This window comes from Podarcis bocagei (genome assembly GCF_964188305.1).
Source record: "Podarcis bocagei genome assembly, chromosome: 6".
In the NCBI taxonomy this organism is placed as follows: Eukaryota; Metazoa; Chordata; class Lepidosauria; order Squamata; family Lacertidae; genus Podarcis; species Podarcis bocagei.
Window position 1 is genome coordinate 62,002,912 of NC_138130.1, and position 27,076 is coordinate 62,029,987.

Below are 27,076 nucleotides of genomic sequence, written 5' to 3' on the forward strand. Positions count from 1 at the left end.
TCAGATCATAACAGTGGAAATAGTGGATAAGATGTTTCCTTATGTCAGCTTTCAGAATCTACCACTAGATCTTATCAACTTCTTTTCTAAGCTTAAGCACTTGATTAGGCTGCTATAAGCATATGGTTTTGATAGTACTAAGGTTCTGACCCTGATCATGATAACCAACTATTATGATAGCCTTTCATTTAAAGAAGAGTACTGCACTGCGGTCTAAACCACAGAGCCTAGGGCTTGCCGATCAGAAGGTGTCTACGGACAAACGCCGGCTCCCTCGGCCAGTAAAGCGCGATAAGCGCCGCAACCGCAGAGTCGTCCACGACTGGACTTAATGGTCAGGGCTCCCTTTACCTTTACCAAGGAATTATTATTATTTAAATATTATTATTGATATTTTTTACAATATATTACAGATAGCATTAACAATAGGCATATCACTTTGAAAGTGTGGGAAAAGAAAATATATTTTATCCACCACCCACCCACAGCAAAAAAATGTCATTCAAGAAGCAAAAGGAAAAATGTCCCTCCAGAAAGAAGAGGTCAATGCTAGTGGTCTATGATACTGACCACCCACAGAAGCAAATCAGTGGGACCAGACATTAACAAATGCATCTGAATGTGGGATCACCTCTAGCTTTCCTGCACGCCTATATTAACTTTTCATCTAAGTCTAATTGCCGTAGTCTATACCAGCTTCGAAGAGAAAAGTGTTCAGGACCCTTCTAGCTTGGTGCCACTTCCACGTGTGCTGCCTTGAATTATTTTTTAAAAATACTTTCCAAATGCATAGGCAGAGTAAGGCAGGTGCCTCAGGAAGCAATTGCATGGAGGTGTGGAGTGGTACCCCCTAAATTAGCCTGCTATTCTCTGCTGCAATAACAGACACCAGCAGTATTCATATAAGGTTTAGCTTCTAGTTTTGTCTGCTTAATGTATATGAATAGAATGAAGAAGAACACCATCTTGTCTTTTGCCTCAGGCAGCAAAATGTCTTGAGCCGAACCAGATTTCTTTAAGCTTCAGTGTCCTTTGCAGCTTCATGTGTGTGGTAAATCCTAGGTCAAATAAAAAACGCCACTGAATTCAATATGGCTAGTATTTTACACTTGGGATACAATCCCATAGACACTGAGTAGGGAGGGTATTTCACTGGACACAGTGGCAATTACTTGAGGAAACATGCATAGGAGTGCACCGCTGGAGCCTGTGATTCACCTTAACTGAGCTCAACTTTGTTCTTTGTGCATATGCAGCTGGAAAATAATAAAACAAGCTTTTAAATGTCCTAGCTTTAATTTTTTTCATTCATCTTGAAATACTGAATTACAAGAAGGAGGGTGTCTTTCAAGATAATCACATTCTGAAGTGCATTAGAAAATATTTCATGTGTCTCAGCTGACATGATTTATAGAACTATTGGATTTATAGCCTTCTGCTACTGTTTTATTTGCAAGATTTGTGGACAATGAAGGAAACAATTCTTCCTTTATAGAAAGAATTATACATGTAGGGAAAGGGTAAAAGTTGAAATGTCCTGGGAATATTGATACTTACATTTATGATATAATTAAAGAATACTAAAAATTGCTCAACAGAGTTAACTGATGAGGTCAAGAATAATAAATTAGATACTGATCTTAATAATACCTCCTCCTTTGTTTTCCTTTCCGCAGCAAGTTGACAGGCTTTGCAAGCCATAATAAATTTGAGTGCTTAAAGCTTCCTCAACAGCCATCACATCCTGATGTAACGCATAGCTTTTGTTTTCTTGGATGCATGGTTTATCCTCCTTTATGTCCCGTTGTTGTTTCAGAAATACAATCTAAACTTATTTAATTATATATTGTACATTGCACCTTACAAATGTAAAAATGTAAAAAAGTTCCTCAGCTTTAGGAGGGGAAATAAGGAAACGAAACAAAAGTTTTAGTGGCATGCTCATAGCTCTGTGCTGAATTCAAGCACAGTGATTTAATTGTGTTGTTTTTCCTTAAGTGCAGTTCATCCTCCCCATCCCTCTCTTCCCATGGAATATGGGAAAACTTGTGGCTGCCTGTGTTTAGATTCTTGGCAGGATCCTGTATATACAAATTAAGCCCTCAGGATAGCCAATGTGGTACTCTCTAGATGATGTCAGACTACAGCTCCCATCAGCGCCAGTCAATGTGGCCAGTGATGAGGGATGGTTGAAGGTTACTGACAGTGACATGGAAGCAGGCTTGGTATTTTACCAAAGTGACAAGCAAAGAGCTCATTAGGATGCAGTTCTCATGCCACTGCACCAAAGTGTGAATTGCCCCTGTGCTTAAAAGTTTACTGAAGTCAAGGCCCTCAGACTGGCTTGAGGATGAAAGGTAAAAGGTAAAGGTAAAGAACTCGGGGACCGTTAAGTCCAGTCAAAGGTGACAATGAGATGAGACGCTCATCTTGCTATTCAGGCTGAGGGAGCCAGCGTTTGTCCACAGACAGCTTTCTGGGTCACGTGGCCAGCATGACTAAAATGCCTTTGGCACAATGGGACACCATGATGAGTGCCAGAGCATATGGAAACATCGTTTACCTTCCCACCGGAGTGGTACCTATTTATCTACTTGCACTGGTATGCTTTCGAACTGCTAGGTTGGCAGAAGCTGGGACAGAGCAATGGGAGCTCACCCCGTCGCGCAGATTTGAACCGCCGACCTTCTGATTGGCAAGCCCAAGAGGCTCAGTGGTTTAGACCACAGTGCCACCCGCGTCCCTTTTGGGGATGAAAACCTGTATTCCAGAATGCGATGTGATACCTTCGCAGGAATACGCTACTACAGCCATTGGAAAGGGCAAGGGAATAAAATACCAATAGTTCATAGTGCATAACCATAAGATGTTTTACCACTCACTTCAACAGAATGCAGCCACAGACGGTTGCCTTCATCCTTTGAAAGATGTTCAGATAAAATGTATGTACTGAGTGCTATATCAATAATAAAAAAATACAAACCATAGCATTATGTCAGCAATCCAAGGACATTATATTGGAGTTCTAATAAAATACTCTATACAAGGCTGTAAAACTGCACATCTTTGTATTTTCTGCAACCCACTCAAAAAGCCTTTCAAGTGAGATGGGAGAAAGGTGGTTTGTGTACTAAAGGCCTGGTCTGTTTATGCAAGTGCAAATCTAAAGAGTTCTGAAATAGGGGTCTTCAGTTCAGTGATACAATGAACATAATTGTTGTTTGTAACAATAGAGTTTTGTATTGGAAAACACCAGTTATCCAACAGATGTTGTCTTCATTTTTAGCTTTACAGCTGCTTCACAATCCTTTTGTGCAAGGATAAGAACAGGTGGGAGACCCAGCTGGACAGCATCATCTTCTTACACTGCAGCGTCAGTAATAAAAAAAAGAGCTGAGCCAACAAGTTCACCTTTTAAAAACATTTATAGAGACAATATCACTCCTCCTTTCTTTTGCTTTCAAAAGAAAACACACTTTTTAATGAGTTGGACAAAGCCCACTCAGTTCCTCCAGAGTCCCAGTTGTCCCCAGAGCCTTATGGCAACTGTCCTCTCTGTGTGGTTTTAAGCCAGATCAAGCACTTACAGTAAAGATTCATTTAATATACATATTTCCCAAAAAGGAAAATGGAAAATGCCAACCACTATTAATGTAATAGTGCATTAATCGTTCACAAAGGGATTGGAAAGTATCGATAAATAACTCAGAGCATGGCCTGCTTTATGACAAATTATTTTGTTCCCTACAACTATATACACTGTATATGATGTGTTGCTTTTGGATATCATCAGCATTCATAGCTAGGATCTTACTATCATTCATCAGTGGAAAAGCCATAACACTGAGCCCACAATAAAGATTTCTCTGACAGTATATATTTCCTCTGGCTTCATTTCCACTGACAACAATGTATGCTTGGCTTAGGTTACATTTCACATAAAATATCCATATCCATATTTGGGCGAGGTAGTAGTTTGATAATGTTACCGAAATGTAAATGTAAAGAAAAAGAAAAAAATAGGAATATGCATGCATATATATATATATATATATATATATGGATATATGGTTGGGTTCCGACTTAACCATAATTTCAGTAGAGCCACTAAAATTAAATCAATGGGACTTGTAAGTCATGATTAATTTAAGTTCCATTTATTTCAGTGAGTGTACTCTAAGCATGACCAAGTTTAGATCAAACCCATTTATCCATTATTTTCTAAATGTAGCCAAAATAGTGTTAATTGTTACCCATGTCCTAAAACTAGGGATAGTGCTACTGGCTTTATTTTGTCTGTTTAGATTATTATTATTTATTAATTAAATTTCAATACTGCCCTTCACCAAAGATCACAGGGCTGATCACAATATAAAAAATACATCTCATAATAACAAACAAAAACAATATCCCACCCCCCAGGCACAGTTTAAAGGCCATGGATTGTTTAATCAGCCAAAAGGCCTGGGAGAAGATGAATGTTTTTGCCTGGCGCCTAAAGTTGTATCGTGCAGGCACCAGACCAACCTCCCTAGAGAAGGCATTCCACAAGCAGGGAGCCACTGCAGAAAAGACCCCATTCTTGTGTTGCCACCCTTGACAACTTCTCAGTCACGTTGTGAATCTTTGCACCAAGAAGACAGCACACCTTCTGGGACATCCTGTTACCTCTACACACTTCTGCCTCTGTCCTCCTCAGTAGGAAATTCAGAAGTCTGGGTGAAGACATGATGCCCCCAGTGCTAGACTTCTTATCAGTTATTTGGGAGGCTTAATAAGGAATCCTAGTGATTCACACACAGCTGGGGGGGAAGCATGTAATAAAAGAGTTCTGTTCATTTTCTTCCCCTCACTTCGTATAATATTCATCACCTTAGATCACACAGAACATTCAAAAACTTTTTTTAAAAAACACACCTTGCAATGTGCATCTCATGTTTTATTTATAGTCTATTTTTCTTCAAAGCTGTCCTCTTTTCCAGTGAAGACTGCTCAATTATAACAGCTTAGATATTATTATTATTTTTTTAAAAAGTTCCATTTGCCTTTGGCACTGTTATTTGGGAGAGGGGGAGCAATTATTTTTTAATATGGTTTGTCAGGTGGCTTTTGTATTGTTTTTGCCACTTGATACCAAGTACTTTATTTATTTTATTTTAATTTAAATCTAAATAAAACTTATAACAGGAGTTTGATTTTTTACAACGCCCCTTTTTTGCTACATAGCCACATATGTAGCCACATTAGAAGCTGGGACCCCTAATCCAAACTGAATAAGAGGTTTAAAACTGAAGTGATACTTTACTGGCTTACTTCACTGACAGTATGTTTAGAAATTGCAACAATTGCTTTAGTGAGAATAATTTATTGTAATTGGAAGGCATGGGGTTTACTTATGTCTGGAATAATGCTACTGAGCATGAGTCATCTACACTTCAGAAGAATGCAAAGAGGTAAAAATCAAATTTTGTTTGACACCTGGATAAGCGCCTTAAGGCTATAAAACTGATGGCCTTTGATTGGAACGGCATCAGTAAAAACTGTTGCCGACTGCGCTGGGAAGAACAGGTTGAATATGACTATCTGAGATATTCCTAGAATATGGAAGGAATAAATAGATGTCAAAGCGCTTGACAGGTGCTTCAAAGAGATAACTGTAATTATTTCAGTCTCAAGGACACTTAACATAACAGGAAGCATTTTGGTCAATCTGTTAACACTGACAATTTATAAAGTAGTTTTCATTTTTCTTAGAGAACTCAGTGCTAAAAAACCACATAGAAATCAGGTGGCCAAGCTTCAGGCTGCTTTAAAATATTTAATTGTGAGCTGCGCAGTTTAGGACTTTGGATTTGTACAGACCGGGGGGTGACGGGGGCTGTACTCCAGAAGAAGCCAGCACATTTTTTGCCTTAAACATTACATTCCCTTGTGCATGCATGTGAGATACAGTATATCAATAGCTGTGCAAATACTACAGACAACAGTACATGGCTTATCACTTCTAAGCTACACTCTTCTGCTCTGATATGAGCAACTAGCTTTCCACTGAAGCTGTATATACATGATGAGAATAATTAGCTCTTTTAGTCCACCTTTCCCCCTGCCACTCTCTGCATCAGAAGCAGCTGATGCAATGAGTCTGAATCACTCTCCCAGTAATGGTGACACTCAGCTTACAAGGACCATGCAGGGTGGTACAAGGCAGTGATGAGATTGGGACTGGAAGCCACTGTTAGAAGGCAAGGTCACAGGGTCACCTCACCATGCCAGCTGCTCCTGCTCTGGGTTTGGGCTTGGTATTGTTCTGAAACAGTGGCACTCAAGTTTTTGTTATACACAAGTATAAAAACGGTTAAGAATTGGAAAACTTAGAGGTGTCTAGACTTAACCCCCCTTGCATGACGCTATAATCATCAGGATCATATTTGATCCACCAGGCCTATGAATCCAGCTCTCTGGGAGCCATCACCCTCTTTCTGACTAACTGTTCTCTCATTGTCCAGGCAGGTAAAGCAGAATGCTCTGCTTTGCCACTGGCCACCTCCAATTTTTAAAAGTCTTCCAACTCAATCTTAATCAGAGTTCGCCATTCAGACAATACCAGCCGAAAGACTTGTGTGTTCAATTTCCTGCCACACATAGAGAGAAATATCTGTGTCCTGTCTACCTCCCTACCTCATGTTTTCCTTTGCTTATGCTAAATCTTTGTTTAGCTGCAGATGTCCTTCCCTTAGTGGTTGCTCACAAGCCCTTCTTTTTGTGGCTTCTCTGAAGTCTTAGTGGCAGTAGGCCCACATCACCAGTGAAATGGACACCTTGCACAAATAAGAATGGGAGTCAAGTCTTACAGGATGTGCTTCGGATGTCTAGGTGAAAACATGTGGCTTTCCCTACACTGCTCGGAGTGCAGGAAAATGCAGTAGATTCATTTTGAAACATTGAAATTAGACAATAAAGACTCTTGAAAAATGTACATCTGGGGAACTGTTTTCAGCATCTCATATTCACTGAGCAGCATACAGGGCATTTTCATGGTTCTATTTTCATGTTATTCCTAATTGCTTATTTTCTACTAATGCACTTCTTTCATTTCATGTTTTTTTTAATGCATTCATGTCGTCACAAAGAAAGGCTTCCCAGCTTGTTTTGTAACTCAGTTTCTTTAAAAGTGTCCAGAGAAGACCCAGTTAAGCAAGGGTCTTCCCCTCAACATACATTTATTTATCTATTTTAAAGTATTTATATACCACTTACCATGTTCAAAAACCACAGACTCAATGGTGGCAGCTGTTGAGAAATAAGCTCTTCCAGTAGGCCAAACTGCTGGGCAGGATTAGAGAAGGGCTTTATTCTCATGAAAGGCAACAGGGAGTTCAAAAGCAATAAAAATGGTTCTTAAAAACCTTCACAGAGCCCTAGTTCCTATGTGCTTAGCTCTTGGATGGAAGGAAATCTTCATACTTCCTACCATTACTGAGCAGGATTGTGAACTTCAAGGGCTCTCATCCTAGCTTCCCATAAATTCCATTTTCTACTGAAGTCTCACAGCATCAGTGTATTTTCTTACCTTATCACAGATGTTTTTCCTGCGGGAAGGTGGGGAGGGGACAAGTTCCTCAGGTGCCATCTGTGGGTTCTGTTTTGCTGACTCCTGCTCATGGAAACAATAGAATGTAAGAAGATTCATTACATTACATGACATTACATAGTGAGATTCATGATAATGTTATCTAATCAGATGGAGTAAGATTCATGAACTTTAACTAATCAGATAATGAGTAGTTTACCCAAAAAATAATTTATTTATTTAAATGATTTACTGTATATACTGCCCTTTGTACAAGCCACAGGCTGTTTACAATGAGGTCAGATGAGATAAAAAGAATACATAAGATCCACAAACAACACAGACCTTAAAATGCACAACTTATAATAACTCACTTAATAGTAGTTTACTAATACCTGCTATTTAACTATCTACACATTGATTGGTTTTTTATTTAAGACGTGGCAAAATATTTGGGTTACAATGGCTTATAGCCTATGTATTAATGTTTATATGCAAACAACATTATATAGTGTTGAATTCATAGTAGTTATTGGAGAACTTAAAAAAACAACCTTGAACTTGCAATGCTTTCTCTTTTTGGCTTTCCTGGACAAAGAAGAACTGTCCAGCAGTATATAGGAAATGGATGTAAGCTCTTAAATGGATGTAAGCTCTTGTCTTCATTTGTATGAATAAATCAAATAAATTATACAACCAAAAGGTTAACCAAATTATTTAAACATATGAGTGAAATCATTTGGGACCAATAAACCTATCTCAGTGATTAAACAAAAAATTAGAAAGTTTTTTCAAAGGTTATGTTGAGGTTTTTTATTTTGAATGTTTAATCCAAATAGGAAGAGATGGAAGCATCTCTTGTGTGTTGTACGTTTTCATATTATATTATCTAAAAGAGGTGAAAACCTTTGCAAGTTAAGCATATTGCAGCTCCAAACATTAGACCACTGGCATTGGCACTACACTGTGTAATAAATGTTACTATGCAGCAAAATGCAGGTATGTAGGTGTGCCTGTGTAGGACAATCATGGCACATTGCCTTTTGAAAAGCATAAAGCATAAAATTCCAGAACCTTCTAGACAATCAATTGTCTTGATTCAAAGGTAATAGTGTACTACAATACTTAGATTATACATGATAGATTTTGGAGCGGGGGGCAGCCTTACTGTAGGGCAGGGTTGGAAATGTGGCTCTCTAGTCTCTCTGTTGAGACTTTCAGACTCTTCATATGCCACCCTCAGTCACTGGTCCTGTTCTTTGCCTTCTTCCTGCATTTTTACATTTGCGTGAACTCTGATCATGGTTCTTGCTTGCTAGAATGGAGGGTGGGGTGTGTGTGAGAAAGAGACTTTTGTAAAGCAGGACTGTAGCCTTCTGTAAGAGTCACACCATGCCACATGCCACCATGTTACCTTCTCCCCGCTTGAACAGACAGGCAGCTTGGCTTTAACTTGCCATGCTCCTTTGTTTCCCATATTCAGTCTTTGCCAAGTTGTGTCCCTTCTCCCTTCACAACATTGCAAGACATTGGAATACAGCCCTTTCCCATCTTCCTCCTCGACAAACACCCTTGACCTCTTTTGTGTACGCTACTCTCTGGTCTTCTATTATCTTACTTTGTTCCCCTCGCATCTCTCCAGCACTCTGCTGCAAACATCATTTTTGCTCATCTTGTTCCTCTGTTCACATGACCCCGCCTTAAAGCCCTATCCTGGCTTCCTGTCTGTTCCTGGATTCAACACATGCTCTTCATCTCAAAGACCTCCAGGCCTTCTCTCTCCACTCTTTTATCTTAATACATCCCTGCCTGTGAACTTTGCTTTACCATCCTTCCCTGTCCAAAGCTATCCTGCCACATTTTCTCCCTTTGCTGCAAATCACTTACCGTACTTCAAATCGCTCATGAAAACCCACCTTTTCCATAAAGCAGAACCCGTAACTCCCACGCCCTATTAGAAACTGAATGCATAACTAAGTCTAAGCACGTCCCATTAAAACCTGCACTTTGCTCTTTTATTTAGTATCCTGCCTCCGCTTCCTGTTTGCCTGGTGTTGAAGTTTAGCTTGTAAGTACTTCAGGATATGGAACTGTTCTCTTGTATTCTGTCGAACACCGAGCACACTCTCTGATGGTGCCACACAAATAAATGAATAGATCAATAGGACAACATCAAGCTGTACTTCCAGCCACACTACAATACTTTTTCCTTGTGGTCTTGGACATAAATTACAAAGTAATATTCTGGTTCTCTGCCACAAAATTATAGGCCTAAAAAATCACTAAAATTCAAGACCCAGTAAATGAAACTATTCTTTCTTGTCATCCCTGAGGACCACAATGTTATTACAACAAAAAGGAAACAGAGATTTAGGACATATTGGTTCTATGCCTAATCTTCAAAAACTATTTATGTATTTTATAAAAAAGCAAATCACCTAAGGGTTGTCTCTCTTTGAAACGTAGTTGCTAAATTTAGTCAGTGGGAAAATATGCTTGCAATATTCCTATTCTATATAACCTAGAAATATCGGATTATTTTCATTTTTTATTGTCTAGATTCATATTCTACAAGCCATGGTTTGGATTTAGTGTAACCTTTGTAGTTATATTTCAATTTAAAAAGGAAAAAAAGAAAAGGAGGTGTTTCTCAGGGCTTGATACACAGACCACTTACTGTAGTCCCTTCTATGCATCACTAACCGCCTGTTCCTGTGAGGCTTGTTTAAGCTGCAGTTTCACAAATGGGGTTTTTCAGTTTTTCCTACTGCAGCTAAAGCCACATTATAAACATAGAACTTGGTTTAAAAAAAAAATCACCCATAAAAAACACTGAAAATACTTCACTTTCCCCAAACTTGGGGAAAATATCATTCCCCTACCCACAATTCCACTTGTATGGTACAGCAGAGCGAGTGTTCTTCTTTTTTCTAGATAGTCATTATAATCTTTACTCTTAAGATATTAGAGAATTAGAGAAATGAGAATTAAATTCTGTGTCTTGTATTTATTCACATAGCTGGTAAAGAGCAGTCATTGGAGACGCAAGCTTCTTGTAATAGCTTCTGGCATTTTTCAGCTTTTATATGTGAGAGGAATTTTTCAATTTCCAGTCTTTGGCCTTTCTGATGAAACTGCTCACTAGGGTGCTTACTGTAGCAATTCTGTATTGTCTTTGTTTAATACAGACACCTGTCCCTTAGGAACCAAGTGGATTTCAATTGCTTATTATATACAGCCCACTGAGCAGACATCCAGTGGTGATTTTTGCTCAGCACTAGTTTCAACTTTTTTTAAAAAAAATGGTAACTATATTTTTAAGAAGCAGTACACTCCAGACCTGATTGACAATGCTATAACAGGCCAAATCTTGAGGGTATTCACAATTGAATATAGTATCTTGCTGATGACTATGGATTCCTGATCCCAAATTCCCACATACAATAATAACATATCAATATATAGATACGTCCAACAAACTTCTAACCATTTTCCTCAGCTGAGAGAAAATAATTATTTTCCCAGTTCTGATATATTAAAAAAAATCTACAAAGTACTGGTACTCCTTAAATGAAGGTGAGACTCAGCCTATGCAATATCTTTACAACCATCTCACCAAAACAGGGAATCTCTTCCATCTACTCTTCTTCTACATTGCTTTAAGAATATAGTTCTTATCTACCTTACAGGTAACACTTTAACTTCATTAAGGCTTAATAGGCGCCTACAATACATTGCAGGTGTGGTTTTCAAAATAGTTTGACTTTCAGTAGTGTTCATCACATCAATTATGTAGGGACATAGAAGAGCCGTCTTACCTGGTTGAAAGTTACTCATATATTAGATAAGGGAGTTGCTCATCTATTAGTTCACTGCATTTCTATGAATCTTCCTTTCTCCTTTCCCCACTACTGAGTAGGAGTCTTTATCCCACTCATTGTTCTCAAAGTAGACCAATCCAAATTAGACCATAGCATAAATTACCTCACAGGATTGCTGCAAGATTAAAAATGTCAGCTAAAAAGATCAGGAGGAAGGAACTAGACAAAATAGCGGTCAACCGCAAAGGGGATTCGGATATTTAATTTGGCACATCTTACCTGGAAATCTTCTGCTATTCTATTCTATTTAATGCAACAAATAATTTTAGTAGCCGTGACCGTGGTTTTACTGTATACCTGTGCCCGATGATTTCATGGTTATTCCCCCCCCCCCCGTTTTTTGTTGTTGTTTGTTTTTTGTTTTTTGTTCTCCTTCTGAACGATGCCATGGCCTATGGCTAGTGCAATAAAAAGTTTAATTGGAATTGGAATTGGACTAAAAATGTCTCTCTAGGCCTCCAAGAATGATCAGGATCTGTTGGGAGACAATGGAAGGGTGCACCTTCAGGGGTAAAGTAATGCAGAGCTGTTCTGCCAACAGTGCCTGAAACCAGCTCCCCATAAAGCATGCCCTTGGGGATTTGTCATCTTCTGTTCTGTGTGCATGACCAAGCCAAGGTAGACATCACTGAGGCAGAACTGCAAACATGCTGCGGATGTGGGTTTGGGAGAGCACATCTTTATTTGAGATGCTATCCTGCTATGCCCAGAATCTTCCTGTGGTGCAGAACATATGAAATGCATTGAGGTGTCACTCTAGGTGGGTGTGAGTTGCCCACAACTCACTTCCATAAAGCAGCATGCTCAACACACAAGCCTGGAAGACCTTCATCTTGGTATTGGTTGTTAGCATCAGATTCTCCCATACCCTTTTGGAGAGGCGAGCCATTGCCATAGCTGCCTTGCCAATACACTTGTCCAGCTGAGCATTGATGGAAAAGTTGCTGGTTATGGTGGAGCCCAGGTAGACAAAATAGCTTACCACCTCAAGCATGTGGTCACCAATGCCAATTCAGAGAGTGCTGGCGACGTCCTGAGTCTAGATGTTGGTCTTTTGGGGCAATACAACAACAGATCCAGAAGGAAGAATGGTCCATGTTTTCTATTTTACTACTGTGGGTGAACAGGAGAGATTTGAATTTTTTAATTTTTTTTTTATTGCTCAGGTTTGGGAGCCAAGTGCCATTTGGAAAAACGGGGCAGATGCAGGTCTGCTCTGAGCACAGCCATAATGGGCAAAAGGTTGCACAGTGGAGGAGCAACTGTAGGGAATGGAGTAGAACGGTCAGTTTGCCTCACATCAGTTTCCTCCATCTGACCCTTCCTAGCATGCTGTAAGAGGAGCCCAAAGTCCCACTGGGAACTTTGGTGCCTAAATGAGTCCTTTGGTGTAAACATGCCATTTTAAAACGGAGTCTATAGCTAGAAATTGTTTAAGAATTGCATCACAATATAAAGAACAGTAGGATTTAAGCAAACAGGATTGTATCCACAAAAAGGAACAGGGTAGCCAATAACTGATGTTCTCTCCCCCCCCCCATTCCTTTCTATAATTTAAATTTGGTCTAAATGACAAATCAATTAAACTTTCATATTTGCATTAAAGGTTCATGGAGCAGCCAGTCTGAATTACTTTTAAAGCTGCATAGAGGGCTCCCTTACATACATAAAATGAAAGCATATGGAGAAGAATTGATCTCAGGGAAAGGAGATTCCCATATGGTATAAAAGCAAGGAATTTCTTCATAGATTGAAATATGGATCATCTTTTAAAACAAATCCAAATTGCAGATGGTGAAGCTCAGACTGAAATGGAAAAGATTCCTTGTTATACCAGTGGAGCAAAGCATATGTTCCATATAAATGCTATAAATAGTAGCAACTGGATAATCCTGTGGGACGTGTCTGCATAAAGAAAGCAGCAATAGCAATAGCCAATATATATATGCGCATTTCCCCCCTCCTCCCCCTGCCTATATCCATCTAGTGGCAGCACATTTTTCTGCTTATGATATGTGCTAAAATCCAATGTTTGGTTCAAAATAAAGCTAATTTGCATTGGCATAGAGACTTAACTCACTGGTGTATTATTACTGTGTAAGCAGGTGTAGAAGCAACTGCAAATAAATGCTTGCTGATGGAATCCCAGCAGGGTTTCTGATGAGTTTTCGTTTTGTTGAACCTTACCAAGGAAATTACTGCGTAAAAAGCTTTACTATTAGTTCTTTGCCTGAAAAAATCATTTAGCTACACCTGGCCAGATTCATGGCAATTATACTAACTATGCATAGAGGCCATACCAAAAAACTCTTCCACCTTTTTATGCCATGGCCTGAAATCTGTCAGTGTAACAGTAGAAAATGACACAACTAAGCTATGAATAATAAAAAAGCAAATGCACATAAAGGGGGGAGGGGAATGGAATTTAAACTAGAATCTATGTAACTAGAACTATAATGTAATGGCCAATATTTAAAGTGTGAATTGTCTACAATTGTTTATTTATTTATTTATTTCAAATAATGTGTAGTGCTTAATCTTTTGTAATGGTTTAAAATGGCTAAAAGTATATGTAAATAGAAATGCTATGATAAAATGTCTCATTAATAGCAGAAAAATGTAGGTGTGCAACACACACCTGGCACTATAATCCAAATGCACAAGTAAGCTTTGAGCGATCTTAGTGAAAGAGATTCAAAATGGGTACTAAAATTGTTTAGAAAATGAATCTGTCTCGTGGTAAAAAGATCCAGGGGTAATAAATCAGAACTATTATTTTGATTTCCTTTGTAGTGATGACAATGGCAATGCAACCCGTTAGCACAAAGAAAACATAAACAACAGGAGTATTCAGACTGTACTGATTTTGAATGCAAGTGTTTATCTTGACAAAAATATCGCTAAGCATAGAAGATATACTTTAAAAAGTGCGTTTATGAATTTTCCTTTACTCCATATGAGTTTGCCTTTAGAAGATCCATCCTTCTTGCTCTGATCTGCAAAGTTTTCACACCTGTTTTCATGGATTTCTACACGATCCTATGCATGCTTACTTGGAAGTAAATCCTACTAAATCCAATGGGGCTCATTGCCATGTAAGTGCACATGGGCCCTTAAGATATCAAAGCTGCATTTTTAACTGAAGATAGAGTAATCAAAATGTAGGTATCATGCACCCTTTAGTCACATGGCTGCTTAGAATGTGACAGCTGCCACACGCTGCAAAGATTCTAATCTTTATAGTGTTGACATGATTTATGTACGGCACCACATCAGGCGATATTCATCTAGAAACACAACAAAATTGCAAAGTATGTATCTGGGTGACCCCCATGCATTTATAAAGCAATAGGTTTCTTCCTTCTTCCTTCCTAATATAAAAATAGCAAATACATTACAGTGGTATCTTGGGTTACCAACACCTTGGGCTACAAACACTTTGGGTTATTGACTCCGCTAGCCCGGAAGTAGTACCTCGGGTATGGCTTAATTTCTAAATAAGAGCTATGGAGTCATCTTGTCTGAAAATCATACTTGGGCACTCTTACAAGGAGGCTCTTTCCCTGTCCATAGATACTAATTGGTTTGTTTTTTTTTAAAGGAGATAATGGCACTCTGCACATATGGAATGGCATGCTACTCTAAATAAGTGCTGTACATTCTGGTGAAAACTGTAAGGTTAAAAATGGCAGCCCTACCAAGCAAAAATGTGGCCGGCCACCACTGCTTTCAACCCACTTTCATTCTAAAAGGCAGAGGAGTGCTGAATTCTTAAAAAAACAATATAAACATTGCACCAGTCCCTAACTCAGCAGCAGAGGTGGTAGCAATTTACATACATTTGATTGAAAGCAAATGTCTCTGAATAAGGCAAATGTGTATTAATAGGAACACCCCACAGAAAATGTTATTTCTGTTTTTAACCTAGATCAGGTATATGAGTTTAATTGATAGATCCAGACAATAATATGGAATTCAGTCTTTTATGCTAATGACCAATTAAGTTAATGGGGTTACTTAACAGCTACTTTGGTGCAAATGATTTGAATATTCAATGATGATAGTGGGAATAGCTCCCTAGAGAGCAAATATGAATACTAAGAGCACACTTCTATCCATAGGTTATATTCTGTCTATAGGTTATACCTTATGATCAGCGTAGAACCATTGCTAAATTTCCCTTCAGAATAAAATTAGACACTAGCATAGATAACTTATGTCCGTGGTAATCTACCAGCAGTGGAATTACTTATTTACCACTGGAGAACTGCCAGTGTAATAGGACAAATCCAAGCAGAGCTGGGGTGTGGCAGGTGATTATGTTTTAATCAGAATCTTATCTGCATTCAGGGCCCTGACCTGCCCCTGATAATGGAATAGTGTTGTGCTTACAAAAGAGGTAGTCTAAGTAAAAAAAAAAAATCTAATGCAATCCAAGTATAAACAGCACCAGAACACTGCATATCCTACTTCTTTACATTTCTCTTTCCCCTTGTCTCCTCCTGGCAATATGCATTGTTGTGGGAAGCAGTGGCGTAGCGTGGGTTGTCAGCACCCGGGGCAAGGCAAGTAATTTGTGCCCCCTAACCCGTGGATTTGCACCCCCTAACCCGTGGATTTGCGCCCCCTAACCCCCAGATGTTGCGCCCGGTGCGGCCGCCCCCCCTGCACTTCCCACGCTACGCCACTGGTGGGAAGCGCATGAACTGTTGGGAATCTGAAGTGACATACCCACATGGCAGAAGTTGTCCCCAGTTCCAGTCAGCACCCAAAGGCACCTTAAGGTCCAAAATAATTTACTACTGCAGAAGATAAGGCTTCTGTAACACAGTACTGGATGTTGATACACACACACACACACACACACACACACACACACAGAGAGAGAGAGATAGAGATACAAAGTATTTCTGTTGCTCCAGCAATTCAAAACGTAACACAGATTCTGACTCACTTCTCAAGACTCACTGGCTGACTAATGAGCTGACATTCCTTAATCACTTATATCAGGCATAGGCAAACTTGGCCCTCCAGATGTTTTGGGACTACAACTCCCATCATGCCTAGCTAACAAGACCAGTGATGGGAGTTGTAGTCCTAAAACATCTGGAGGGCCGGGTTTGCCTATGCCTGACTTAGATAGATGGCACTGGGCAGTTGCCATAGCAACTGGGTTCACTGACCTTGCACCTGTTGGCTTATCTCATACATGGGGTGATTTGTACTAATGAAGGAAATTAACCCCTTCCTCTGTGTCCAATTCCTCCAACATGAACTGAGTTCTGTGAAGTCATTGTGGCATTCCTGCCATTGGCAAGGATACATTGTCTGGTAGTGTTGTTGTGTTATCTTTTGTTCCTAACCACTATTTTGCTTTGCTACTAAGAACACACAAGATCATGATTATGTGATGTGAAGTGTTCATTCTGGTACAGTTTTTGCTGACTTCATAAATCATAGGATTGGTATCCACAAAACCTTCTATATCCTTCTGTATTATCTGAATTTACATTACTATGAGATTCCGAAATACTGAGCACTTTACATCAACTTACATGTATTAGAAACAGAATTGTGCCCATTATCAAGCATAAAAAGACCCTTAATGTTCATATATCCTTTCCAAGCAACATCTTCATTTAGGGGAGATAGGATATGATTTATTTATGAAGAAAGTTTAAAAATGCTTCTATTTAATTTCTTGCCTATATCACGGACTTGCTCCAAATCCCTCTTCTTCAAACTAAAAGTCATTTTTATTCTCTCTTGCTGTAATTAGGAAGACAAGGTATATTTTAGACCTTAGAGTATTGTTTTAATTTTCCCACACAGTATTTAAACCACTTACACTGACACCTTTCAGAGTCTATTTCTCTTATTTAAAAGTCCCCTGTGGTTGTTCCTTGTCTCTCAAGTGAGCATTATCTTAGATTTACTACTATCTGTGTAACACCAGAGAAAAGGAAGATGCAGCCATACTCTGTCAGTGCCAAACAATGGCTGCCATTGTTCTTGGTCTTCCTGCGTGGGTTATTGCTGTTGCATACAGGTAAGTTAAAAATGTGCAAAGAAATAAAAGTAGAGTTCTGCATTAGTCCACCTGCAATGCCCAAAACCTTAGCTGAGTTTCCTGAGTTTCTCCAAATATGCAAATCCCAAGCTGGAAGGCTAACACCTATCAAACTGGTTCCCACTGTGTAGCTTTGAACAATTTTAAATATTCCTGTCATGTTGCATTTCACATAACACTGCCACTACTCATGAAATACATTTAGACATTTCTGAGCTGAATGTAATAGATGTGATGATGTGAAATTAGGAACTGTTTGGAAAACTTGCTGCCTAGAATAACTGTTCTTGGTGATACTGGATCAGAAATATACAAATTAAATAAATTTCTCTGTGTGACTGCCTGGCTCACGCAGATCATGGTAAAGGACATAAAACATTATTTTCACCAAGATAATATTTTTTCTGATAACTATCCTGTTAGAAAAGTTGCTTGGCCTGAAAATAATCTTTGTCTGTCTCTTTTTAAAATAGCTCTATTTTGCCTGTGTGGCTGTCTGCAACAAGTAATATCCCATCCACGCACTGCAATTTGCTTCTTAAATGGAAGTTGTTTGCTTTATTTATTTACAACCTCCATAAAAGACACTTAAAGGAAAGCATTTTTGCATTAAGTCATTTTCCGCCTCCAACAATATTACTTTCTTACCCATCAACATCTGGAGGACATATATCTAATAATTTCCATGCTGTTTTTCCCCCAAATAGTTTATTTACATAAATTCTCAAATTACAAAGTATTCCTTAACTCATACATTAATCTTGTCAAATATCGTGTTTCATATGCCATATTAGTATGATGCTAGGAACATCCACAGTTATCTCAGAAACCATTTCCATGCTTTGAAGAACCATCAAGGCAATGTGTTGATACAAATGTACTACTGCATGTATTAAGGGCCTTCTATGTATTAAGGGCCTCTTCTGATACTGGAAGTGGCATGAATCTACTAGAGGATTCTGCAAATGGAAGTCAGGGGCATGATTTTCACCACCACCACCCCACCTTACTCAGCTTTGCCCCATTATTTTTCAACCCTGCGGAGCAAATTTTTGAGGGACTCAGGGGAGCTTAGACTTCAGAGCACACCACTCACAGAACTCTGGATCCATCCCAATGTATGCAAATCCTTCTGCTGTGGTCCAAACGTGATTTCCAGTGCTATTGGTCCTCTGACCACAGACAAGCTGCAACAGTCAGCTCCGAAGCAACACTGAATAGTAGTACAGTTTGTTTCTCAAACTGGTGTGGGAATTCCCTGAGGGCAGGGGAAGGATCATAGCTCAACAGAAGAACATCTACTTTGCATGCAGAAGGTCCCAAATTAAATCCTCATCTTCTCCAAGTAGGGCTGGAAGTTTCCCCGTCTGAAACCCTGTTGAGTTGCTGTCGGTCAGTGTAGACAATACTGAGCTAGATGGATGACCTGACTCAGGAGAAAACAGCCTCCTATGTTCCTAAAAAAAAGCTGTGCATATATTTTTAGTGATAGAAAGGGAAATTTGGTTTCCCCAACATGTAGGTTTTGGCTCTATTGGCTTTGTTGCAGGTCAAGTTATCTCATGCTATAAATGAGATGGCTTGGATAGACAGCACAGGACAGGGAAATAATGGAGTATTTATTATCATTTTGAAGTACAAATACAACATAGGACTGCTAAGGCATATAGCCAAATTGAGTCTCAGATTAAAAGACCCAGAAAACAAACAACATTCATCACACTGCAGGGAAGATGTGGCCTTTCAAAAGGCATGCATTACGGGTATAATCCAGCCAAAGTTGAGCACATAGCCAAATGGTCTTTGGTCTCCTTTACAATCCATTAAGATGATTCAGTAGATTGGTTTTTTGCTTGAACTCATGTCCCGAATGGTTACCATTACTGGAGATGAGAAAATTTTCGTCAGAGCACATTGACTAAGTAACTCAATACAGCTTTTTTCCTCCTGCAGTACTCGTCTGAGCTCAGGTACATGGGTATCCCAGACTGAATTTAAGGCAGGTGACCTGTGGTGCCAGGCTTTTGGAGGTGCCTGTCAGCTATTCACTGAAGAAATGAAGTGAAGACTGAAAAACAATTCATCTTTACTTGTAATGCTGTCAACACTGACCAGTAAAGCTGCAAGGCCAGTCTTGCATTAATATAATAATGACAATGAAAATCTGTAACATCACTGCCCATTCAACAAACTGCATGTATGTATCAAATCCATATGTGAAATTTATAGGGCAGAGATAAAAAATGCATACAACATGAAAAGTGGTACAAATACACTAAAAATAAGATTCAGGTAATAAATAATATAGGCTTTCAAAGTTGAGCAAGTGGAACATGGTGCCAGAGATACTGCCCTCCAAGGGCACCATTTGAGCTAGGGCCACTGTTGTGTTTTCTAGAATAACTGTTCTCCTAACACCTCTTGCAATGCAGTTCTTTGCTTGAAGTATATTGTGACATCCGTTGCATAGATTAGGAGGCTGCTGCTCTTAGCTTTGATTAAGTAGTTGCCTAACATAGCTATTTGGTAATTTTGACCATTATTATTATGTGATACAAGCCACATAACAAAAAGAATTGCACAACCACCTCAACACAAGAGCTGGACATACCATCTTTTTAATTTGTCCTGTTCTTCTCCTAGGCACAACTGCAAAGCACACATGAAATTGCAATTTTATTTGCACACCTTTGTCTTCCAAGCCTCATAGGCCACCCCATATTGAACATGTTACAATATACTGTCTACTTCAAATATTAACATATCAGTACTCATGTGGCCCTCAGTAGATTGCAAAAACTAAAAATGTGGTAATCATCAAAGCGCCATGCAAAGCCATAATGTATACCATATGTTGATCCTGTATCAGCCCAGTACATAGGCTCCCCAAGCAAAATGTTAGGTGTAAAATGTTCCAGAATATAATTTGCAACAACCCAAATTACAAGAGGCAATTTTCACTGAAATTTTTATTTTAAAAGAAATAAAAAAGAGCAGCATGCTGCAGTTTTCCTTGACCAATCAATTCTTATTTCAAAAGGTTTTAACAAATATTTAAAATGTATGAAGGAAAACATATGGAGGAGCTTTCTGCATGAAAATGCCTCCCCCAAACTTTCTGAAGTGAATGAAACCAAACATTCATCTCAGATTCATCAAGATAAATAATAATGTAACTATAGGAAGAAACATATTTGTGAAATCTAAAATTTTGCCTTAGGTACTCCTTCAGATGCAAGATGTTGGAATCTAATACCTTCATCTGCTTGGAAGTCCACTTTAAGTCAATAGGAAAAGACAGATATGAGGATAAATAAAAGCTTTGCAGTCTACTGAGTTTCTTAGAACTATTCTTATTGATCCAGTATTTAATGCCTAATTTTTAAAGTCTCTCCAAAGGCAAGAGGCAAAGCTTCAGTGCAAAGGATATTTATAAAGGGTTGAAGGAAGGGGTAGAGCCAGAATTTGGGAACATAACAGACATTTTGTAGCCTAAAGTCTTCTATAACAATCACATTTAATGATTCTTCACAGGGTTATGTGGATATTATGGGGCTGTTTTATGAGACACAGCTGAGGTTTCCCCCCCTAAAAGATTCTCATATTACTTGGAGATGAAGACCACATGTGTATAGCTTTCCCCACCTTTTAAAACACAAAGAAGTATAAACTCATAATAGGGCCTAGTGATGTTGTATGGTTGCCAACAGGTTGTTAATCAATGAAGAGTGGGCTAGAAATAAATAACAACAACCACAACAATCCTTGGGAAACAAACAAACCAGAGTCCAGCAGTTAGAGGGTGGCACCCAGTGGTATAGAGGCCCACAAAAAATGAAATACAAAATACTGGAGATCTGGGTAATTAAAAAATATATTAATGCTATATTTTCTGTTTCTGTATGGTAAGTAAAATACTTTCAATAGTAGTGTTTTGAAATAATTTAATTCTATCCAATTGCAGTGGTACCTCTGTTTCCAAACGTCTCCGCTTACAAACATTTTAGTTTCTGAATGCCGTCAACCTGGAAGTAAATGCTTCAGTTTTCGAAAACGCCTCAGAAGTCGATCATGCCACGCGGCTTCCATATTGAGTTTTCGGTTTTAAAATAGTTTCAGAACTCGAACTGGCTTCTGGAATGGATTACATTCAAAAACCAAGGTGCGACTGTACACTGCTGCTAGATCCAGGATATGGGAAGTTAGAGTCGCTAGTGCCTTTGTCTGGATTATTAAACCATTCTCTCCAATAATTGACAGATGAAGACAGGAATATGCTTGTAACAAAGGCTGAACCAAAAAACTTTTAGCTCAAAAATTGGGAAGTGGACCTAAAATGGCAGGACTGAAGTCTTGTGGGGTGTGGCAACTGTAGCTGTAAAGTATATGGCAGTGGGGTGGGGCTGTTTGGCTGCAGTGGCAGCTTCTCCCTTATTTGTTGCCCTTTCCTTCCTCTTCCTGATGACTTCTCTGTAGGTAAGGGAGCAGGGAGCTCTTCAGCTGGAGTGTCACCTGCTTCAACTCCATCAGACCATATCAAACCATTATTTCCAAGCACAGTACTCATACCCTCCAAGTCACGTGACTCACGTGAGATCATGGAGCCTCTAAACACACATTTTGGTATTCTGCACAAGATTGTGGTACCAGAAAAAGCCCTTGATCTCACACGATCATGGTGACCCAAATGGCTGCTGTGAACCTGCCGGGAAAAACGGAATGTCCCAGTTTTTCTGGGACACTTGTGGGGTATGCAGTACTAACCATTTTGCTGACATGGGGCAAGTGGGCAGCAAGACAGTCACATTGTCCCTCTTGTTGTAATTTGCTCTCGGCCAGCTGTCCCATTATAGTATGTGCATGCTCGGTAATGTTCTGGGGATGTGAAGAGATTTTGCCTGTGCTAGCTACAGAATTGTTCCAGAGGAATGAACTGGAATGGACTGCCAGATTTGCTATTAGTGTATAGATGAGTGAGGTTGTTGTTTTTTAGCTATAACTTCTGAGGATGTTTATACTTGCTGATAATTTGATGAAAGGTTCCTGCCATTCTATTCTCTCTCTTGGGGTTATACTTAATAAAAGTCTAGTGCAGTCTATACTGAAATAATACGCTGTCTCAAGTATTGTTGCTTTTGTTGGTTTTTCTACATAATACAGTGTTTTATGATGGAGAGTGGAGTATTTTATGAACAGAAAGATTTCCACTAGATTTATGTCCCATTTATATGAGGCCAATAGATTGCAATAGCACATGTAAGAACGCTGTAGCAAAAAAACAAACTGTACTTATGTCAAGGAGATGGATTTCGGTTGTAAAGAATATGTGTAAGAATAAGATAAAGACATAATACCGTCTTAAGGCCTTTCCCTCTTGATGCAGTTATATATGTTACTGCACATATGCAGTGAGGTCCCTGGCCCTTTAAAAATGTCATATTATGCAAAGGCATCTACCTTGGCTAAAATGCAGATGGAGAACAGAGGCACAAAGGATAATAATGTAACACACACATAACACAATGGCAAACACTGCAGGACCTGCAGGTTAGGAGTAATTATTAAGCTCTCCTTAGGCGTTATCCAGATATAGAAAGAAACATATGAGGTGGGGAATGGGGTGGCTGCCTTTGTGTTTTCATAACCTTCCCACATGTGGAAGGTGACTGTCTGCAGAGAGGAGCCTCCTGTATCAGTTGTGGCTCCCGCATGTGTTTTAGAACCTTGGAAAATCTGGGCTTCAAATTGTGAAGGTATTGTCCAGAAATACTAAAGTCTTCCTGCTACACCCAGTCATCTTTCATTAGTTGGAATGTAATGAGAATGGGGGTAGAGAGAGGTGAAGGTAGCATGCTTGCTCCTGCTTCCCCCCCCCCATTTACTTCCGCATTTGGGTGATGCCTGAAGAGGGTTTGCATGTCTCCTGTTTTCAAGGAGACAGAAGAGTCATCAATGTTCATCACAGCATCAGCAACAACAAGGCTAAACAGTCCCTGAGCACATATATAAGGATGGGTAGCAATTTCATGGAGGTTGTTGACTCTCTCCTTGACCCAGTCTGGCCCTGATTTGGTGGTGGTTGTTGCTGCTTTTTGTGGAACTGAGGTAGCAGGGGCTTAGCTACCTATGGGGCCATTAGAAAGATCTAACCCACCTCCCCCACAATTCATCATTCTGATAGGTAGCCCATTTGTATTTAATAAATGAAAGAAATGACAAAGCTGAACAATCACATTGGAACAGAATAATCACTTATATGTGGTAACTCAATGCAAAAAAATAGGAGGATTGAATAGAGTCACTTTCAATGACTACTCTAGCGTATTTAGATGGGGTCTGGAGGTCTTCTTTCATCCTCTCCAGCTCCCAGGCTTGCTTACATTTACCTAAATATATTTAATACTGGAATCTTTGGGAATACTCTCCAGGCCACCCCATGCATTCTCTGTTGGAGTAAAACATTTACACTCAAGGAATAAAAGCAAACGGAATTGAAACACTGCAGCAGAGAAATTTGCCTTTCTGGAGCTTCGGTGATATTTATGCATGTTGGAATTGTTGTGTATTGATTTGGTTTTGAAACACCACAGGTCATACTAACAGCAAAGAACTCATTTATTCTTAGCACAAAACACACAATAAGCAAGCTTATTGTTTGAAAGTTTCAGTTGGGATATGCAGTACACATATTCAATTATCATAAACAAATTTAAGTGCAAACTGCCAAGTGTTGTTGCCATTTGAATTGCTTACTATTACTCCTTTTATATCTTCCAGATTTTGCAATAACCTCATCATGATGAAATGCCTTTGGCAGCAATTCATTAATAAAGAACAGTCTAAAAAAACCTCTCAGACAACTGGGATGAGAAAGGTGAAATCAGAAAGAGTCATATGGATTCCATTCTAAAAAGGTCTGTAGCTGCTTGCAGCTCTCTCCTATCACCATGAATATTCATAATTTGTATTCCTGCTGATCCCCAGGAGTTATTGGTGTGTGTTTTTTATTATACCCCTTAACAGATGACAAATGAGAATGGGGTACATATACCATCTTCAGTGAGTTATATGTTTCTAAAGGGTGATTTGCTTGTAAACGCTTATCATGTACTAACTTCAGATTCAGCATACAGTAATAACATGCATAAAATATAGATGCCAATTTGGAGATGAGTAGGGCACCAGAGAAGAGTATCATAGCTCTGCCCCCCCCCCATTGCTGTGGTTTTACAGGTTTCAAAAATGTGCAAGGGGACAAAATGCTTCCCATTGTAAAAGCTTACCTTTCATGAAATGAAAGGTGATCAGAAGTGCTACCAGGGGATCTAGCTCACTCATCACCACTGTCCTCTGACGTGTTTATTTTAACCTAGCTGTAATGCCTGAAGAGCACTCAAGTCTGTTTATAAATCTCCTTCTGGACTCTGCCATTTCTGACTGCACCTGATTGGATGGTTCCACATTAAAGAAAAAGTCCCGGCACACTGAAAATTAGCCTGTGAGTGGAAAGGCGAGGTTATGGCTCATTTTTCTATCTGGAAGGCATTCTATCATTCATCTATCTATCTATCTATCTATCTATCTATCTATCTATCTATCATGTATCATCACATGGAAACATTCATTCATAGGAGTATCCACCAACAGTCTGTTGTGGATCAGTCTAGAGACAGGTTTTACCATCTCATTTGTTGTTTCGTGAGCATTTGGTCTTAGGGCCTAATTACGCATTGCTTTAAATGTGTTGCTTGAAGTGCCATCAGGTTTTTAAAAACATAAATCCACACTGGGACCACTGCCTGTGAGATGAAGTTTAACCTTTTCGCTCCCTGCTCTGATCTGGGGGGGGGGGGGGGCAGCCTCTGTATTGCAAATAGCAATTGCAAAAAAACCTCCTGTTGCACTAATGGGAGGGTGTTTCCTCTTCCCTCCTATTGTTATTTGCTGCATATGGGAAATTATTTTCAGGATGGTGGTGGGGGGAAATACTTAAATTCTCCTCCTCACACACTGCTGGACTAACTGAGATCTAGGGAAGGGGGAATTTTTTAGAACACACACACACACACACACACAGAGAGAGAGAGAGAGAGAGAGAGAGAGAGAGAGAGAGAGAGAGAAAATGATTCAGAGAATCATAGAATTGTAGAGTTGGAAGGGACTCAGAGGGTCATCTAGTCCAAGCCCATGCAATGCAGGAATCTTTTTCCTCAACATAGGTTTTCAACCCACGACGCTGAGATTAAGAGTCTCATGCTCTAACAACTGAGCTACACCAACTTATTCATTTAAAGGAATGTATTATTAGGCCTTTAGTAATACATAAAATATAAACTAGATTTTTTAAAAAAAGAATTCAGTGCAGTGTCTCACTACTGTATATGCTTTAGTTCATCAACTGCAGTTCAACTATTTCAAGTTTTCTTTGCTTTATTCTCTCAGTGCTTTCTCAGTGTGACCAATTTGCTCTTGGAAGACCACAATTCAGCCTGTTATAAAGTAAACTCTCACTATTATTTGATCAAATTGATTGGAAAACAAGATGACACATTCAAGAAAAGAAGATATGCTCCATCGTTCAAGCTTCAAAAATGTTGCTGTATTGTCGATGCTGACCTTTGACTCCCTTAATCACCTTCTTCTGATCTGATCCTTAGCTCCAAATACCATACAAGTGTGAGCCAATGTGTTATTTGAAAGTTACAGAATCAAGCTCTAATCCTAAAATCTGTGAGACGAGTTTTTATTGTTGTGCTCTCTGGGGAAAGGGCATAGTGTGTGTGTGTGTGTGTGTGTGTGTGTGTGTGTGTGTGTGTGTGCGCGCGCGCACACACACATACACACACACACACACACACTCTTTTAAAGCAATATCACTTTACTTTTTATAGTTACATTGCTTTCCTTTCTGCAAATTCTTATGTCTCCATTCTGAAGGTGTCCCAATGAAATAAAAATCTCTAAAATCTGAGGCGCAATCATAAATGAACATCTTACTAGCTTCTCCTTCATTTTTACTTTGTAGGACGGGTTCCTCGCACAAAGGAGGAAAATAAATTTATAAAGGCATTAGGAAGTATGATAATGAAACGTTTGCTTTAACTGTTGTTTGTTTTTTTAAAAAAAGAAAATCACAGACTTCCCCCATTCAGTCTTCAAGCTGGCTAACATTACACTGTAGCTGAAGTAGAAGCACAGAACCTATGGCTCACCAGATGTTGTTGCAGTCTAACGCCCAGTGCTTTTTTTCAGCAGAGTGCAGTTCCTGCAACTCTCAGGTGGGTGCCAGCGCTCCCCCTTCTGTTTCTTGCCTTTACATACTTTTGAGAAGCCCAAAACGAACATTTCAAGTCAAAATGGAAGCTGGCCAGCGTGTGAGAGTCTACTCTTTTTAAAAAATCTATGATTCCACCCTAGCTCCTAACCACTCCTAGCTGTGATTGGTCAAGCTGCTACGGGGAAGGGCCAATTCATATTTCCTTTTCTTTAATCCGTCTCTTGTGTAGTGGCAACGAGATTTAAGCTTTCCCGCCAGGCCTCTACCGTTGTACCTGT

At 39.3% G+C, this 27,076-nt stretch overlaps 1 protein-coding gene and 1 long non-coding RNA gene across 4 annotated transcripts in view; one reads left to right on the forward strand and one right to left on the reverse strand.

The window, feature by feature from the left end:
- LOC308590039 (uncharacterized protein) overlaps nucleotides 1–27,076 on the reverse strand; it is a 277,805-nt gene that overhangs the window by 181,669 nt on the left and 69,060 nt on the right. The window contains exons 4-6 of the mRNA XM_081199731.1: nucleotides 7,571–7,654; nucleotides 7,258–7,326; nucleotides 3,243–3,366 (exon numbers count right to left, since the gene is read on the reverse strand). Of these exons, the coding sequence (XP_081055857.1) occupies nucleotides 3,289–3,366; nucleotides 7,258–7,326; nucleotides 7,571–7,654 (231 nt within the window). The 3' untranslated portion in view covers nucleotides 3,243–3,288. Of the gene's footprint in view, nucleotides 3,367–7,257; nucleotides 7,327–7,570; nucleotides 7,655–27,076 lie in introns of the transcript that reaches the window.
- The window catches only part of LOC308590067, a 52,436-nt gene that overhangs the window by 12,584 nt on the left and 12,776 nt on the right, over nucleotides 1–27,076 (forward strand). Inside the window, exons 2-3 of one of the 3 annotated variants that reach the window (XR_014009672.1) lie at nucleotides 24,299–24,435; nucleotides 25,964–26,228. This is a non-coding gene — a long non-coding RNA (uncharacterized lncRNA). Of the gene's footprint in view, nucleotides 1–24,298; nucleotides 24,436–24,894; nucleotides 25,043–25,963; nucleotides 26,229–27,076 lie in introns of those variants that run through there. The other 2 variants (XR_014009673.1, XR_014009671.1) reach the window with 2 other exon arrangements.